The 16,857-nt window shown below is 38.7% G+C and overlaps 1 protein-coding gene across 1 annotated transcript; it reads right to left on the reverse strand.

Annotated features, from left to right (window-relative positions):
- Positions 1-6,105: 6,105 nt before the first annotated feature.
- LOC148060828 (neutral cholesterol ester hydrolase 1-like) lies at positions 6,106-16,775 on the reverse strand. Its single transcript, XM_087779648.1, has 5 exons — positions 16,612-16,775; positions 11,255-11,459; positions 11,097-11,166; positions 8,723-8,894; positions 6,106-7,483 (listed from the first exon to the last, which is right to left on the reverse strand). The coding sequence occupies exons 1-5, from the start codon at positions 16,750-16,752 to the stop codon at positions 6,872-6,874; spliced, it is 1,200 nt and encodes a 399-aa protein (XP_087635774.1). The 5' UTR covers positions 16,753-16,775; the 3' UTR covers positions 6,106-6,871.
- Positions 16,776-16,857: the final 82 nt, after the last annotated feature.

A 16,857-nucleotide genomic window follows, 5' to 3' on the forward strand; every position in this document is an offset into this window, starting at 1 on the left:
GGACTGGTTAATGCAATTCAATGTAGTACTTGGAGGGTCCAGTAGAGGGCGTGTGGAGATGGGTTCAGAGTGAGGTAGGATGTGTGTGAAGCGAAGTTATCCCGGAAATCAGGTAGTTAGAAGTGTATGGAGTTTTCCCTGTGTCATGCTGCAACGAAGTTAATAAAGAAGTAAACGGAGTCCCACAGTGTGGACCTCACTTCTTATGCGAAGATATAACAGGAACATAAGGACAATTTTATGTATATTTCTTACACTGGACATTAGGTTATTAATGTTGCTAAACGGTCACAAGTGCGAGAAAGGTTGTGTACGCGAACTTTACTTTGAACACATTCATTCTGGTGTCAGTGAACGTCACATTGCATTGAATAGACAATAGTGTTGCCTCGGACATGGTTCTTTAGGGTTCAACGTTTTTGATCAAATACATTTTGGTTCCAAAAGATTAGATGATCCAGAATACCTCAAAGGATTCCTGTGTTTTCTTACAATACCGACTATAAATGTTAAATATTATCTGATGTGACAAAAATGATGTGATGTTTCATTGGAACAGTTAATCAAAACAAAGTAAAATAGTGCAGAAAACATCACTAGTTTAATTATAATATCATTTACGGGTGGTAGAATAGAGCAGCTATAGCAATAGTAGTGAGTATTAATATTATTATTGTCTTGCAGCTGCTGTAAAACTTTCTTGAGATAAACAGGAAAAAGTGTGGTGGATATTAGCTGACGTGGTATTTACAGGGAGCAGTTCAATGAAAATATTTCAATATTCTGATGTGAATCTGAATGTTTCTAAGACCCTAGCAAGACCTTGCAAGGTCATAGGTAGAAACATTTAGGACACTGACCCTCTGCATCATCCTATTCTTGATACATACTTTATTAAGCTTTATAATAATGTAAATATGTTCCGCAGAATGGCTACATTTGTGCTTGGTTCTGTTTTTCTATAGTGTGTCTTATGTTGTGTTGTGTTTACAATACTGACAATAAAAGTTTCTGATTATAAATAATTTAAAAGTTTCAGGTTCAGTTTACAACGGTTTGGACCTTGAGGTGCGCCTTAAGGTTTAGGTAAATTAAATCCTGGTTTATTTTAAATTAACATATAAAAATAATACAAACACACACACATCTGTTGAACTAACATTCAAATCAAATAAATTTTAGTGTCAATGTTGACTCTGAATGTTGACCGAAAAAGGCACCTTATTCTGGTAAAGACTACATGAAACCAGGGCAATTAAAAGCACTTAACCCGGTGAATAATGTACAAAAGTGAATATGAACAACAACAGCTTCGGGGAATAAACTGGCGAATTACAAAAACAGATTAGCAAATAGAAGAAAAATGTCTTCTGAAAGAGAATTAATCTTTACAAATGATGAATATATTTATTTATTTTTATGGGTGCTCTTTTACCTGTAAACCCACATACTTCATATTAACCCCTGCCCTCCCCCTTCCATTTTTTTTCTTACTATTATTCATACAATTTTTAAATGATTTTCTACTTAAGCGTCAGTTGTGTGAAATTCTTTGAATATGTATGTTTAGTTATGGAGTGTAGTATAGTTTAATCTAGATAGATAATCTAGTGAACATATACATTTGTAATTATTGATGCAATATTTTATGGAAAGAACCCAGAACAGAACAGTAGTACAACATACTTTATTAAACAGTCTGAAAGTTGCATGGTGACCCTAAAAAGATTATAAAGACTTTCACTGCATGCACCCAATTTTTTAAAGGTTGTTCTGCAGCAAGGAAATGTAATTGACCTCTTTCCTGCGTCCGAATCATTTGACTTGTCGGTGAAAAACATACAAGCATGAAACCCGTCCTCGTGAAGGTAGACATGGACGGGGACACCAGCGTCCAGCAGGCGGCGAGCGTACATGAGTCCATCGTCCTTCAAAACGTCGGGCTTGGCGATCAGGATATACGCTCGAGGTGTTTTGGCCAGAACCTCAGACGCAGCCGACAGTGGTGAGGCCCGCACATCCAGCAGTCCAGGTACGTTTATAGTCGACTTCTTCTCCCCTCTAACAAGCTGGTGGTTCTTCTTTAGTTTATTTTAAATCTAGTTTAGTTCAGTTTTAGTTGTAATCTAAATTAGTTCATTCTTATTGTTAGTATAGTTTAAGTTCAAGTTCATTCTTAGTTTTTGTTTTCATTTTTCTTTAGACTCCTCTGTCAGAACCATGCCTTCTAAATGAGATTGTTCAAGCATTGTACAATAAGGATGCAAGAGTAATCATTCTCGCTCTCATTGATAAATTCAACTCCTGTAATTAACTAATTCTTGATAAAAAATGTATATATCTCATGGGCTTTGTAATGCAATGTTGTACCTCTTTTTCAAAGTCAACTTGAATCCTCTGTGCATCATCGTCTCCCCTGTAAAAAACATATTTTCTTCTGACCAATTGTTTTTATCATTACTTATCCACAGACCTTTCTTAACTGACCATTTCAGCAATCTGATTCACACATTCCCTTCTACTCAAAGTTATTCCCCTTACTTACAATTTACAACTAATGGACACAGGAGTCACTCCTCCCCATGAGCCTGACATCTCCCTGGCTGCACCACAGCTCATGTGGTCCTCCTCATTGGTACCCTCTCCACGATTAAAGGAAACTGCCCACACAGGCCTGCACCTTCCAATCCATCTTATCTCATCTTTATTTTATTTTTCCCATTTCCCTTACTTGTATCTCCATCTCTAGAGGATTTTAGTGGTGTGCTTGGGTCAACTTTATAGTTCAAATCTTTGTTTGATGGTTCATTCACTTCATCATCCAGCTGCTGTATAGCCTCTTTTTTCCTTAACTATTTTTTACCATTTCAATCAGCATAGAAAAACTGTCTTTAACAGATTTTGTCTTTTCTAATAGAGCCAGTCTCCGTTTAAACGGATATCTCAGGAAGACATCCAGTTTCTGCAGATACCAGGAATCCACCTGGACGAGTGTGGTCACCTTAAGATGAGCCTTCCTTTTAAAGGTTGCCCAAACTCCCAGACAAGAAAAGTCTTGCTTTAAACTGTATAAAGCCCAACAGAGCGTTTTTCAGAGATCCCAAGTTTACGCAAGGTTATGTGTACTTTATGGAAAGTGTTTTCAAAGATAGCAAAATTACTCTCTCTGCATTGCCATGTTGTCTTTCAGAATAAGAAAAGAAGACCCTTCAATAGATACTTTTAGTCACAGAGAGAAATAGTCAAAAACGTCTGTGCTCTTGGTGTGAGATGTATAGGTCAAGGTAAGAAATACTATCACATTTGACAGCACCATGAAGAATGGAAAAGTTTGAAACTTTAAATAAGGCAACAATTTTTACCCCCAAATCAATCCACACAATGCGTATTATATGATGTGTGTCCAGGAAGGGGATGAGTGGAAGACCTCTTTTATGACCCCTTGGTCACTTTTTGCCTTTAGGTCTCACCATTGCTCCTGCTTCTTTCGGATTGAAATTAATGTTAAATGTTCTTAGAGACATGATCAATAATCTTGTGTAGGTTTACCTAAATTAAATTCTCATCATCTCTAGATCTGTAAAAGAACACTGTCAACATGTTTGCATGGTGCTTTAACAATTGCTGGAAAACAGACTGTACTGTTAAGCAGAAAATTGTATTAAAAGTTTTCTTGAATTTATTCCCGGACAAGGGCAACTTGAACCTGATCCTGCCAAAATGAATGTGGTAGAGAGCTGAAGGTTCCCATTAGCCAGAAACAACTGCAGAAGTTTCTTGGATTTGGTTTTAGCAAAGTACCTGCCCCTCTTACTTTCACTAAGAGACCTTTCTGATGGATGCCAGAGGCTGACGTTGCATTCGACTGAGTCAACCGTTTTCCTCTGCTCCAATCCTGCGTCATCTGCAAAACGTCTCTTCAGTACCCGGTGGAGGTGGAAGGTAGGAGGTAGCCCCGGGATCGGTGCTGTTCTTTCCCAGAAGGACCCGACTGACCACAGGGTGTACCCCTGCTTTTTTTACCCAAAAAGTTGACCACAGCCAAAATAAAATAAGCCCGTGGTGGCAGTGGTGGATTCTCAGACGTAGTGAAGGCACTGGTTGGAGGGCTTAAATTTATCGTCCATGCCGACCACATGAACTTGATATACCCAAGGTCAGCAAAATGAGTCAACTCTAGGATTGTTGGGTACTCTTCCTGGCACGTTTCAATTTCTCCATTTAGAATCTACCAGGTAGCTGCAATATCAAACCAAATGCCTTCACCAGGAAGGACCAAACCCATATAAAAGAAGAGAATACCATTCTAAGAAAATCCTGCTTTCTGAAAGCTGCCATCTTGGACATCAAAAAGAATGTTCCGAAGGCACAAAGAGTTCACCCTGACACAGATTTTATTCCCAATGACAGTCTGTTTGTTCCAGAGACAGTTTTTTCCGCAGGTTCAAGAATGGGAACACGCATCCAATTCATCTTGCCACTCTGGTACAGCATGCCCTCTGGGACTGCTCCGCAGGCATGACCGTCACTATGACAATTGTCGCCTGCTCTTGAAAGATGGAGCACTTTGTACAGCTAGCCAAACTCCCTTCAACACTGGTGACAGCTGAAATAATGGTTTAGCACATCTTCCGCCTTCACGGCTTCCTGGTGGACATCATCTCTTATCGGGGGCCCGAGTTTTCCTCCCAGGAGTGGCACGCCTTCTATAAAGCCAGTCTCACGTCAGGACACCAACCCCAGTCGAATGGCCAGACATCTTTCTTGGGTTGAATACGCCCTGACTTTCTCTGCCACAGGTATTTTACCACATTTGGTAACCATCCCCCTACCCCATTTTCGCTTCCAGAGGAAGTTGTGGTCCCCTCAGTGTAGAAAAACATGAAGCGCTGTATCGTCGTGTAGCGCCACCCATGGGACATCGGAAAGAAACTGCCAGCTAGCAGACTGTCATCATGTCCCTGCTCCTAAATAAAAGCCTGGTATCTGGAGTCAACTAATGATCTACCTATCCCAGACGAGACCAAGAAGCCAGCTCCCAGATACCTTTTTCCTTTTGTGAACATGTATTTAATACCCCATGCAATTTGTTCCCAATATCATAAACCGCAGAACATTCAAGCATATTCCGGATGTAATATTATGTTTACTTTACTTAAGTGCAGAATAACCTTGTATTCGACATATCTATCGATCTATCTATCTATCTATATATATAACGTTTTATTTAGAGTTCCTTAATAAGTTTGCCCTTTGCATTATATGTTTATGCATGTTTGGTATAGAACTGTGTTAAGATAAAGAAACTCATATTTAACTCCAAATTGCTTAGATTTGAGATGAAATCGATAGAAAATAATTCTATAAAGTGGATTTTCTCACCTCCATGACATGGTCACAAAATATAATTTATATTATCATTGAATTAATCTGAAATAATAAAAAAAATATGGCTCTGTGACACGCACAGATTTATACATCTGAATATTTTTGTACGTGCACCATTTTTGACCGTTTTCAGAAGAAAACCACAAAATTGAGGCCCTTGACTCCCTTTTTGTTTTTCCATTATATTCCCCGATCTTAGAGATTTTGTACCGTGTTTTCTATGTTTAGTTTTTGTGGATTGTATTGCTTGGACTCGAATGTTATTTATTAAACTGTTGTTTATTCCTATAATAAAAGTTGTCTGCCTCTCACCGGCACTTGGGTTCCGTCTTGTATTTATCGTGACAATTGCACCACCGTGAGGGAAGAAACACTCTTTGATTCTTCTAAAAAACAGGTTCTAACTTGTACAGCTGTGTAGTTGACACAAGGGCAAGGTGTGGCAGAAAACTTGTAAATGTTGTATATTTATAAAGCAACAATCTTCAATATTGAACACTTAAAAGCCGCAAATCCTGTCAAATTATAACCCTCTCTAGAAACTAGTGGTCGCACCGGGGCCGAGCCGAGAGGAGGACAATATATCGCCCATCCTGCAAATTGAGTTAAATCCAGCAAAAAAAATAAAAATCTAAGCTTATTTGGATCTCGGTAGTACTGACACTTTTACTGGCAGAAGAACCAATTACCATATACACACTATGTGACAAGAAAAGATGTGTTTTCAGTGGTTCTTTTAATCTTTTGGAGGGGGGCCATGAAACCATTATTGTGCATTACCCCTCTGACATCAATATTTAATGCAACAAAAGTTATTGTTAATCGGAACCAACACACATCATTGGAATTACAGGGAAGCTGCAACAGCCAAGGGAATAAATGTTCGTCTCGTCTGGTCTCGTTTTCTACCGCTTACCCGGGTTCTGGTCGCTACCCATCATTCGTGACTTTGATGAAAAAAAGCACAGTGAAAAAATGGATGTCAAGAGAAGACATCATGTTTAAAGATCATGGATGAGTCAACTCAGCGTGAGTATTGCCATAGTAAGAAAATTCCCTTATGGAAAGAACATCTTACACTGTCTCATTATTCCATGGCTAAGAAAAGGCTGCTGGGATTGAAAGGGACTTTACCAATTATCTTGAACATCCGACACCAAACCACATTGTTCTGATGAAAGGAAAACCAGCCTTCCAGACTAACCATCAATAGGGTAGTTAGCAATGGAACAGTTCAACAGTCCCTCAGGGGCTTGGATATTTTTGGTTAGTTTTTTTATTGAATGGTTTAAGTCCCTGCAGTAGTCATGTTTGCAGCAGTGCAGCATTGAAATAAAAGTTTTACAGCGCCAGTCACGACTGTTCAAAATCAAGCCTTACACTAAAAAACGCATAAAAAGGCTTTGGTATGTCTAGCAGTGCCAGTGGGTTTATTTATGAATAGATTTTTATTTCAGCATTTGGAAAATATATTTCAAACTGTCTACAGGTTGTTCTGCAGCCAGGAAATGTAATTCCTCAACGACCTCTTTCCTACCTCAAAAGAAAATGGACCGTCTGCGAAACTAACACAACCATGAAATCCGTCCTCGTAGTGATCGACATGGACGGGGACACCAGCGTCCAGCAGGCGGCGAGCGTACATGAGTCCATCGTCCCTCAAAACGTCGTGCTCGGCGATCAGGATATACGCTCGAGGTGTTTGGGCCAGAACCTCAGATGCAGCCAACAGTGGTGAGGCCCGCACATCCAGCAGTCCAGGTACGTTTATAGTCGACTTCTTCTCCCCTCTAACAAGCTGGTGGTTCTTCTTGTACCTGGGCGGCAGAAGGGAGGTCCAATCTACCCGAGCCCAGATCTCCGGGGTGACCTGGTCTGTGGATGAGTGACTGTTTTGTGACATTTTGGTTGGCTCAACCCAAGAGAGATCTGCACCCAAATACTGCAGCCAAAACAGGACCATACGAAAACTGGAAAGTGGGGGAACATTATGGTTCTCTATGTATGAAGGTGTGTTGAAATCCACAGCCTGGGTTACCGGGTAGATCAAAGCCTGGAGACTGAACTTCACAACCACACTTTCATCCTGAGAGATCTGCAACAAAAACATCAAAGTCATTAGCATCATCATCATTTCACTTCTTTATTTTATCAATTGTACTTTTTACTCTTTTTGAAGTCTCTCAAGTGCAGAAAGCTTCATGAAGTCACGTGTTTAGGTCAGTAGGTGGCGCCATCAGTTTAAAAATAATGTCATGTTTCATTAGAACGGTTGTTCAAAACAGAGAAAATACTGCAGAGACCTCCATCTAGTGGACAATAATGACACTGCTTCATAAGGCTTCATCAGATTATCATTACACAATTATTTATTGTGTAATCCGTTCATACAAAACTCTCTTTTCATTAAAATATTTAAATTAGAAAATGTGTTTAAAATCTGCCCACTGAAAACACTTTTTACTGGAAATTAAATCTTGTTTACCGTAACCAAACTCACTCTGCTATGATTGGTCAAGTATCAAGGTCTGCCACCATCATCTATCCCTGAAGTCTCCACCTCCAATGGACTCATTGTATAAATAAAGTGGGGTGTAATTACAGCTTGCTGGAGGATGAATGACACGGTCATTACATCATAATGGACTCTGCGCTCGTAACCTCTTGTTCGCAGAGAACTTTATAAAGTAATAACTTCAAAACATGGTCATGATGATGGACTTACTGCATCTTAGAGAGGAAGAACATTTTAAACATGTGAGTGAGTCACGAGAGTTGGGTTTTGATGTTAATAGCCCTTTCATGGTGATCAAACTACACTTTTAAGAGTTAAATTAAATTTAGACTTTAGACTTTCTTTTATTGTCATTGCACAGAAAACAAAGCAGTGAAACTGGCAACGAAATTTCGTTGCTTGGCAACCCTTAAAAAACAGAGCAGAGGGATGTATATATAAAAAGTATAAATATAAATATTAATAAGTTAAAAATAGTGCAATATAGTATAAACAGAATAAATAAATAACATTATAAATATTGCATATAATAATGAATGTATATATAAGTATAAATATAAATAAGTTAAAAATAATGCAATATGTTATAAATAGAATAAATACATAATATTTTAAATAGTGCATAGCTCAAGTCATATTTTCATTCAGCAGTCTGATGTTCAGAGGAAAGAAGCCGTTTCTAAATCTTTATGTTCTGCAGCGAATGCTGCGGAACCTTCTGCCAGACGCCAGGGCAGAGAACAGTCCATAGAGATGGTGGGTGATAGTATTTGAATTTTAAAAAAAAATCTTGTTTCATCAAACAACAGACAGATGTACCTCCTGGACCACGGCGGCTGCGAGGTTCCCTCCAGCGCTGTCCCCCGACACTGCAACACGATCAGGATCAACAGAATACTTGGCCAAAATGTCCGGAGACAGGAAGTGTTTGGCTGCATTGAGGCAGTCCAAATATGGCTCTGGAAAGGTGACGTTCGGATACAGACGATACCTGCAGTCAAGAATAAGAATAACATTTACTTGTTGGAACTTAATTTGGGTTTTGATATTTTTTTTGTAGTTAACAATGAAATTCACCTTTGTTCATTACCTAAAGAAGGGTTTGGCTAAGAAGATGTGTTTCCCAGACACATTCTTATCTTCCTTCTAAGGAGAACATTAAGATCACACCCTAGAAGGTTCGTAAAAAGCTCTTAGGTGGCTTTGGCAAAACTTTAAGGTAGAACTTTTGTGAGTTTGATAACATCCGTTTCCTCGATATCCGTGAAATGCCACAGGGTCGTTGATGTTTTTTTTATTTTTAGTTATTAGGAAAAACCATACATTAAACGTGATTTATTAGAGTGGATCCCATGGGCTCGACACCTGTGGGAAACATCTCAGGAGTCGGATGCGCTGACAACTGGGTGGCGGTGGAAACAGGGAGCCTAGCTGTACGAGACCCTGGCTGCATCGGCGTCTGGAGACGTGGAACTTGACCTCTATTTGGGGTAAGGAGCCTGAGTTGGTGCGGGAACGTTACCAGTTGGATCTGGTGGGGCTCACCTCCCCGCATAGCTTGGGCTCTGGTACCCAGCTCCTGGATAGGGGCTGGACTCTGTCCTTCTACGGTGTTGCTCATGGTATAGGGTGTCAGGCAGGTGTGGAGATACTCACAAGACCTTGGTTGAGCGCCTGTATATTGGAGTTCGCTCCGGTGGATCAGAGGGTCGCCTCCCTATGGCTTAGGCTGAACCGAGGTATAACTCTGACTGTTGTTTGTGCATATGCACCAAACAGTAGTTTGGAGCATCCGGCATTCTTGGGGTTCCTTGGAGGGGTTCTGTGTAAGGGGCCCCACCTTGGGACTCCATTGTCCTTCTGGGAGACTTCAAAGCTGGTTTGCCTGATCTTAACTCAAACTGTCGTTTGTTGTTGGACTTCTGTGCTTCTTGTGATGGCTTGTCCATCACAAGCACCATGTTTTTGATCATAGGAAGGCTCATAAGTGTACTTGGTACCAGAGCTCCCTAAGCTGCAGGTCAATGATCGATTTTGTAATCGTATCATCTGACTTGAGACGGTATGTTCTGGACACACGTGTGAAGAGGGGGCAGAACTGTCAACGGATCACCATCTGGTTGTGATCTGGCTCCGATGGCAGGGGTAAACCCAGGTAAACCCAAACGTATAGTACGGGTGGACTGGGAACGTCTAGAGGACGCAGCTGTCAGAGGAGTTTTCAGCTCACACTTCCTACAAGCTTTTGCCGACATCGCTGTGGAGGTCGGGGACATTCGACATGAGTGGTCAAAGCCACCATGGCTGAAGCTTCAGTTGCAAGGTGTGGTCTGAAGGTCATCGGTGCCTCAAGGGGCGGGTAACCCAAGGACAACTTGGTGGACGCCAGATGTGAAGGAATCACACTCCTCAGCCTTCCTGGTAAGGTCTACTCTAAGGTCCTGGAAAGGAGGGTCCGATCGATGGTTGAACCTCAGATCCAAGAGGAACAATGCGGGTTCTGTCCTGGCCGTGGAAATACAGACCAACTCTTCACTCTCTTGAGCGTTCTCAAGGCTGCGTGTCGAGTCTGTAAAGAATGGGTCAGCTCGAACTGCATCGTTCTTAAGAGCATGCCAAAGAAGTTTTCAGAACTTAAGAGCTTCTTAACAAATCTGGGAAACCTGGCCATTGTCAAGTTAAGGCCATCCCCTTATTTTTTTTTTCAACATTTTCTTCCAAGCAGGTTCATCTTCGGACAAAGATAAAGACGAAACTGAGTTCCTGTTGCTACATTAAAATGAACATGAAACCCTTTAACACTAGAGAACCTTCTGGAGGCCACTATTCCATTAAATATATAGATTAGCCATATTATTGTAGACGGTTCAAAGCATGTGAAAAAGACTGGTAGTCCAGAAGTAAGGGTAATTTCTGATACAAAAATCATAATTTATTGACATCCCAGTTATATAAAACACAACATTAAGTTTACACATTCTGAAAAGTTAAAGTGCAAAAATGCGAGCCAGACAACGTAATAATATACGTTTTCGCAAGTCATATAAGTTTGATAACAAAACCCGGGTTATTAAGTTTTCTTGAATAAACATTGTAAATTAAACAATTTAAAAAAGGGTTGCGTTCTTACAATGTCATCATGTTGAAAAATGTATTTTTGTATGTTCTTTTTTTAAAACAAGAGTGCACTTACTCCACTGACACCACCACAGCGTTGAGCTCGTCTGACAGCTTCCGGCACTGGGTGTCGTACCAGCCGTCCTCTGAGCAGAGATGATCAGGTTAAAGTCCCAGTCAAGCGGAAAATATTGCCGTGTCACAATGTCATTACCACACTAAGAAAATACTTACTGTTACTGCCAAGAGTCCAACCTCCTCCATGCATATATAGCACTCCCCTTCTGAGGTGACCCTCCCCTCCGGCAGGGGGTTCGTAAACTCGTACTGGGACGTCAGCAAAAGTGATGTCAGTAATTTTCACCCCTCCTGATGGAGCTTCATTGTTGAAGAGGAACTTGAAGTCAACGCTAGTGCCAAACCAACTGCTCAGGGTTTCCTAACAGGAGAGAAGGAAGACATGAAGGTGTTAGAAAGTATGAGTTTTCATGCTGGACACACTCTTCAGCTCCTCAATTCTACATTAATTGACTGGACAACTGAAGAAACATAAAAACAAATAAGAAAATTTTAAAAACAAATGAACAAACCCTGAAACGATAACGATACACAGAAACGTTGTCGATATATTAAACGAATTTGTAAAATTTTTAAGATTTACCGATTTGTAAATATTTTAATATGTTGAATGAACAGTCTCGAGTCTGTAAATTTGTTTTAAGATTTAAGTTTTTTCATTCGTTTTTCCAGTTTCTATGTTTTGGGTTTCTTAACGCGCAAGTGTTTGTTCAATTGTTTTGGAGTTGGTAAATTTTGTTCAGAATTCCTAAACGTTTTATATTCTCTAAATTTCATTCTGAATTTTAAAACTAGTTTCATGATTTTGATCATTTTCTGCAGTTAGAGTCATCGTACAACGACACAAAAAGTAAATGCTTTATACCCATAGAAAGTTCTTCATCCAGGGTTTTTTAATAAATAAAATATATTAATTTCTATTTTACAAATAATATAAAAAAAAGAAAATTTGAAGGGAAAAACGTATAAAAACATTGGAAATTTGGGTTTAAATTGTAATAAAGGCCGCTAGACCAAGGGCTGTGTGCGATTTCAAAATACACCAGCAGAGGGAGTTCTACTCTTTTCAGGTAACCCTGCTTTCCACTGCTCGTCCTGTAACATCACCACTGTTAGCCAACAACATTATATAACTGCGATCATGACTAGCATTTATTTTGCTGAAAATGCAACATGTTTAGACCCTATGTGTCACTTAGGGTCCATAGTCTACATGTCGTCTTTTTCTTTAAATCATTTTTTGAGCCAATCATTACATCATCATTGATATGGATCAGGGGTCGGCAACCTTTAGCACTCAAAGAGCCATTTGGACCCATTTCCTACAGTATAGGAAACACTCGGAGCCGCAAAACCATTTTGACATTAAATATGAAATATGATGCCATATAAGGGCTGCTTACTTTGCTTAGCTTTATGCCATTATTAAATAAACTATAAATGAAAGATAAACGTGATAGTTCACCCAAAATTCAAACTTGACTCATTTTCTACTTACCTTCATGTTAACTAGGGTTTGGATTCTTTTCAGGATAATCCGTTTCTTTGTAGAGTTATAGAAAAAGGTATATGCATGTTTTTAAGTATCTTTTTGGACGGAGACAACAGAGCTCCAGTCGCTACATTAAAATGATTAAAATGAACAAAAATGTATGCCTACGACTCTTGAACGGAACAGATTACTCAATAAATAATCTCTAATAAACTCTTAGTCGACATAAGGGTGATTAGAAAATGAGTGAAGTTTGAATATCGTATATCACTTAAAGTATTAACAACTTTTTGTGCTGTATTTTAACTGCAGTGTGTCCTATTGAACTGACTCATGCTTGTTTATAACTGTTCTTAAGCAAAGCATTTTGCGATTTTATATATTATCCATTTTAACCCTGTTTTTTTTAAAAGCTTAATTGTACACAGATTCTTATTTTGAGAGAAAGTGGTAAAACTATTTATGTAGTTAACGCTAATTAGTCAGAATGGATGGTGGAAAATAAATTCCATCTTAAGTGAGATCAGATCACTTTAATAAGGTGATGAAAATACTCAAGAGTGTGAAGTTTCCATATCTTGCCTCTGAAAACAATTGTAGTTTCTATATCATACCCTTTTAACTCAGACATATATAATATGTTTTATCTCAGGCACTTAAAGATGTCAAATACTCAATTTGATTCTCAACTGCTGGCTCGGGACCAAAAAGTGTGGGGGGGGGGGCAAGGTGGATTTTAGTGGTTAGTTAGCTTTTTCCTGGTAAAAGTATACATTTCTTTTTATCCAATAGAACTACAACTAGACTGTAACATGCTTTGCTGTGATGTGTATATATTTAATACAGTTCCATTTATTCCCCGATTCACGAAAGACTAGTTACCATAATCCAGGGGTCGGGAACCTATGGCTCGCGAGCCAGGTGTGGCTCTTTTGATGATTGCATCTGGCTCGCAGATCGACCGGTCGATCGCAAAGCTTTTGCGAGTAGATCGCGTGATTTAATAAAATATGATATAAGAAAATAGTAAAGAGAGCTCTGATTGGCTGCTGTGCATGTCAATCAAATGGTTATTGTGCCGATTGGTTGAAAATTTGATTGACATGCACAGCAGCCAATCAGAGCTCCTGCCTCTTCCACTGAACGCACGGAAAAGAACATATGAATCGAGAATAAAAAGAGCAAAACGTGCGACAGTCATTTTACGCAATTCAGAAAAACGATATAGAATTATAAGCTTGTTTTTTTTAAATAATATATCGAACAAAATAATGCGCGTTTGATCGCTTCAGGTTCTTCTCTACGAGAGTCACAGAAACATGACGTCAGGTCCATTAAAGTTAAGCTGCAGGTTTAATGAAAGCGCAACAAATGCTGGTTTTCCTTTTGTGATCGCGGTCCTTAAAACACACTTGCATTAATACACCATCACATGATGACTATTTGTAAATTACCTTTATCTCACGAATATAATAAGAATTCGCAGAAACACAAACACGTTAAACAGGTGCAGGTGAGACACACATTCTAATGACGTCAGAGACGATCAGACAAAGCGATGATGATGTGAAGTTACTGATGAACAGTTTTATTCTCGTTAAACTTCATCTAAAATTTAATTAATCCACTTGTGCGATTCATATCAGACATGTTTAAAATTAACAAATATAAACTGTTAGTTTGAATTCATGTTTTCATTTGTTTTTGTTTTTTCATGATCACAGAAATGGAGAAATTTTAGTCTTTCTGCTTCATTTAAATATGATGGACATATTGAAATGGAGGCATGGAAAGGGATGAACCTGTCTGAATTCTTTGTTGATTTTGATGAACAAAGGAAAAGGGCTTGAATTCGTGTCAAGCACAGATTCTTACATCTGAATATTATTTATATGGCTCTCACTGAAATAAATTTCCAAATATTTTGCTTTCATGGCTCTCTGAGTCAAAAAGGTTCCCGACCCCTGCCATAATCGTTTAGATTTGTGATCTAACTTAACCAAATTTATAATGCACAGGTCTGGAAGTGACTGACTTGGGAAAAAATATAATATATTTTCTCTGTAGGCTGAAAGAAATTGTAGTTTTATGTCTTTTTTTTTGTCTGCGAAAATTAAAATTATATTTTTAAACTTGGTCTGTATTGTGTATGTTACTGTTCCTTTAAGACTGAGACAGGTGAGGGAGGGGGAGCCATGTGAGGGACGTCTTATCTTACAGTAACACATTTTGTCAAATAAAAGGTAAAGCGAATGAGAGGGCTGCTTTTTTTTCATGCATCATTGGAAAAACTCTACGAAACATTTATATTAAATAACCACATTTATACCAATAATTATTTTTCAAAAACCTCAGTGAGCTGCATCAGAGGGCTAAGAGCCAAATGCTGCCCCGGAGCCGCGGGTTGTCGACCCTTGATCTAGTACAAGGTTTATTATTATTTGTTCTCTGGTTTCTTAGCTCAAAGACATTATGTATGAATGATTGACAAGTGTTTCACTTTGAATGACCAACAGTTGGTCTAAACACCACCTATTTCCTCACTTTGTGACATTAAAAATCAACCACAAATTAAATGTTGTCTTAAATATAAACTTGGTTATTATATTGTTGTAAAGCTTTTACAACTTATTTATTCCTAACCAGCTGTTGGTTTAGTTATAAATCAGACAGATAAACCAGACCACAGTACAAGGTCTGGTTGCAGGTTGTTAGTTAAGCTCTCGGCCAGGAAGCATAACTGGACCAAGACTGCCAGCGTCTTCCAACCCCTTGTGCTATCAAGTTGCCCATTGTCTGGTCTTACTGTTACCAGTGTTACCATGTTTACAGTTCTCTTACAGTTTTCTAGCATTCCTGCAAGACACTTGGTCCTACCACCAGTTAGATAAGTCTTGTGCCAGTAAATATATGCAAATATATTGCATTAAAGCATAGTTTACCTAGAAATTGAAAGACACTAATTTTCTACTCACCTTCATGATATTATTTTCAGAGTAATACATCTCTTTTAAGAATTATTATCAACATTGCAAGTCCAATTTTGAATGCAGAGAACTGTGCTCAGTGATTGTCGACCAAAAACACATAAAAACATCTTTAAAGTCCATTTTTAGGAACGTCAGGAATTGTTACGGAAAAGCTTGAACAAGTCTGTATTTTATGCACGTTTTCAGTTGAAGCTTAAAGGCTAAAATGCTACATGATCATAGTCGCAATCCATTCCATTCTAATATCTATCGCAATATTTAACAACAACTACTGCAACGTTGGTATCCCCAGCACTCATCCCACGCAGACAATAAACAAGCATTAGGTAAAAGTAATTTTCTGACTCACTGACATGTCAAAATGTTGACGTCTGGTTGGGTTTTGTAATTAAATTAACCTTTAAAACATGGCTAAGGGCAGGAACACCTTCAGCTCAGATAAACAGCAAACAACCAGACCTGCAGACCTCATGAAACAATTTAATAAAAGCCACAGTTAGTGCTTAAAGCAATCACCACACCCTTAACCCTGTTCATTTAATTTGTATTATTATTACTGTTATATTATAATGTTGTGTGATTTCCAAAGCCTGCTTTATATGCTAGTTTATTTTAATTTCCAATAATTATATTTGTGTTTTATGTGTTTTAGACTGATTGTAAATTGATTTTGAGTGCAATAAGAAAATCCCAATATTCAGAATCCTATTTCACCGTTATGTTTTTTTAAAATATGTGTATTAGGAATGCTCGTCTTTATTGTATTTTACTTTGTTTAGCTATTACAAGTTTTGGAAATATATGCTGGTACAAAAACAAATATGTTCAGCAATATGTAATTAAAATAAACCATTTGTGGTCTTGTGTACCTACTTAAACAGAAGTAAAAGAAAATAACATTTTAAAGCCGTTTTGCATATGTATTGATTTTAGTTTAATGAGATTTCTTTTGAACATGATGGAATACGAATCTCATACAAACGTTGTACACTTTATTTATCACACAACTCAAAGAGCAGTTTTGATCTCACCGCATGGTGCATTGTCCGCATCACAGCGTCCAACATCATGAGCCTCCAGGGCTCCTGGATGCCTTCAGGTATAGGTGTGTAGATGTAGTAAGAGACTGACAGGGTCAGCATGGCTAACAGGATCGTCCTTCGACCTGCCATCCTGAAGAAAACCCGAGATTGACTCATGAATACAAACTGAAACTAGAGAGTGCAGAGTCAGTCTTGAAGTGGGCGGAGCTACTGATGATGGGAACTTCAGAATAA

Source organism: Callionymus lyra, chromosome 18 (genome assembly GCF_982586985.1).
Source record: "Callionymus lyra chromosome 18, fCalLyr1.hap1.1, whole genome shotgun sequence".
Classification (NCBI taxonomy): domain Eukaryota; kingdom Metazoa; phylum Chordata; class Actinopteri; order Syngnathiformes; family Callionymidae; genus Callionymus; species Callionymus lyra.

Coding starts and splice junctions, on each gene's coding strand:
- LOC148060828 (XM_087779648.1), bottom strand. CDS start 16,752: ATGGCAGGTCGAAGGACGATCCTGTTAGCCATGCTGACCCTGTCAGTC. Junction 11,167..11,254: donor TTGGACTCTTGGCAGTAACA/GTAAGTATTTTC, acceptor ATCTCTGCTCAG/AGGACGGCTGGTACGACACC. Junction 8,895..11,096: donor GCTGTGGTGGTGTCAGTGGA/GTAAGTGCACTC, acceptor TCTTGACTGCAG/GTATCGTCTGTATCCGAACG.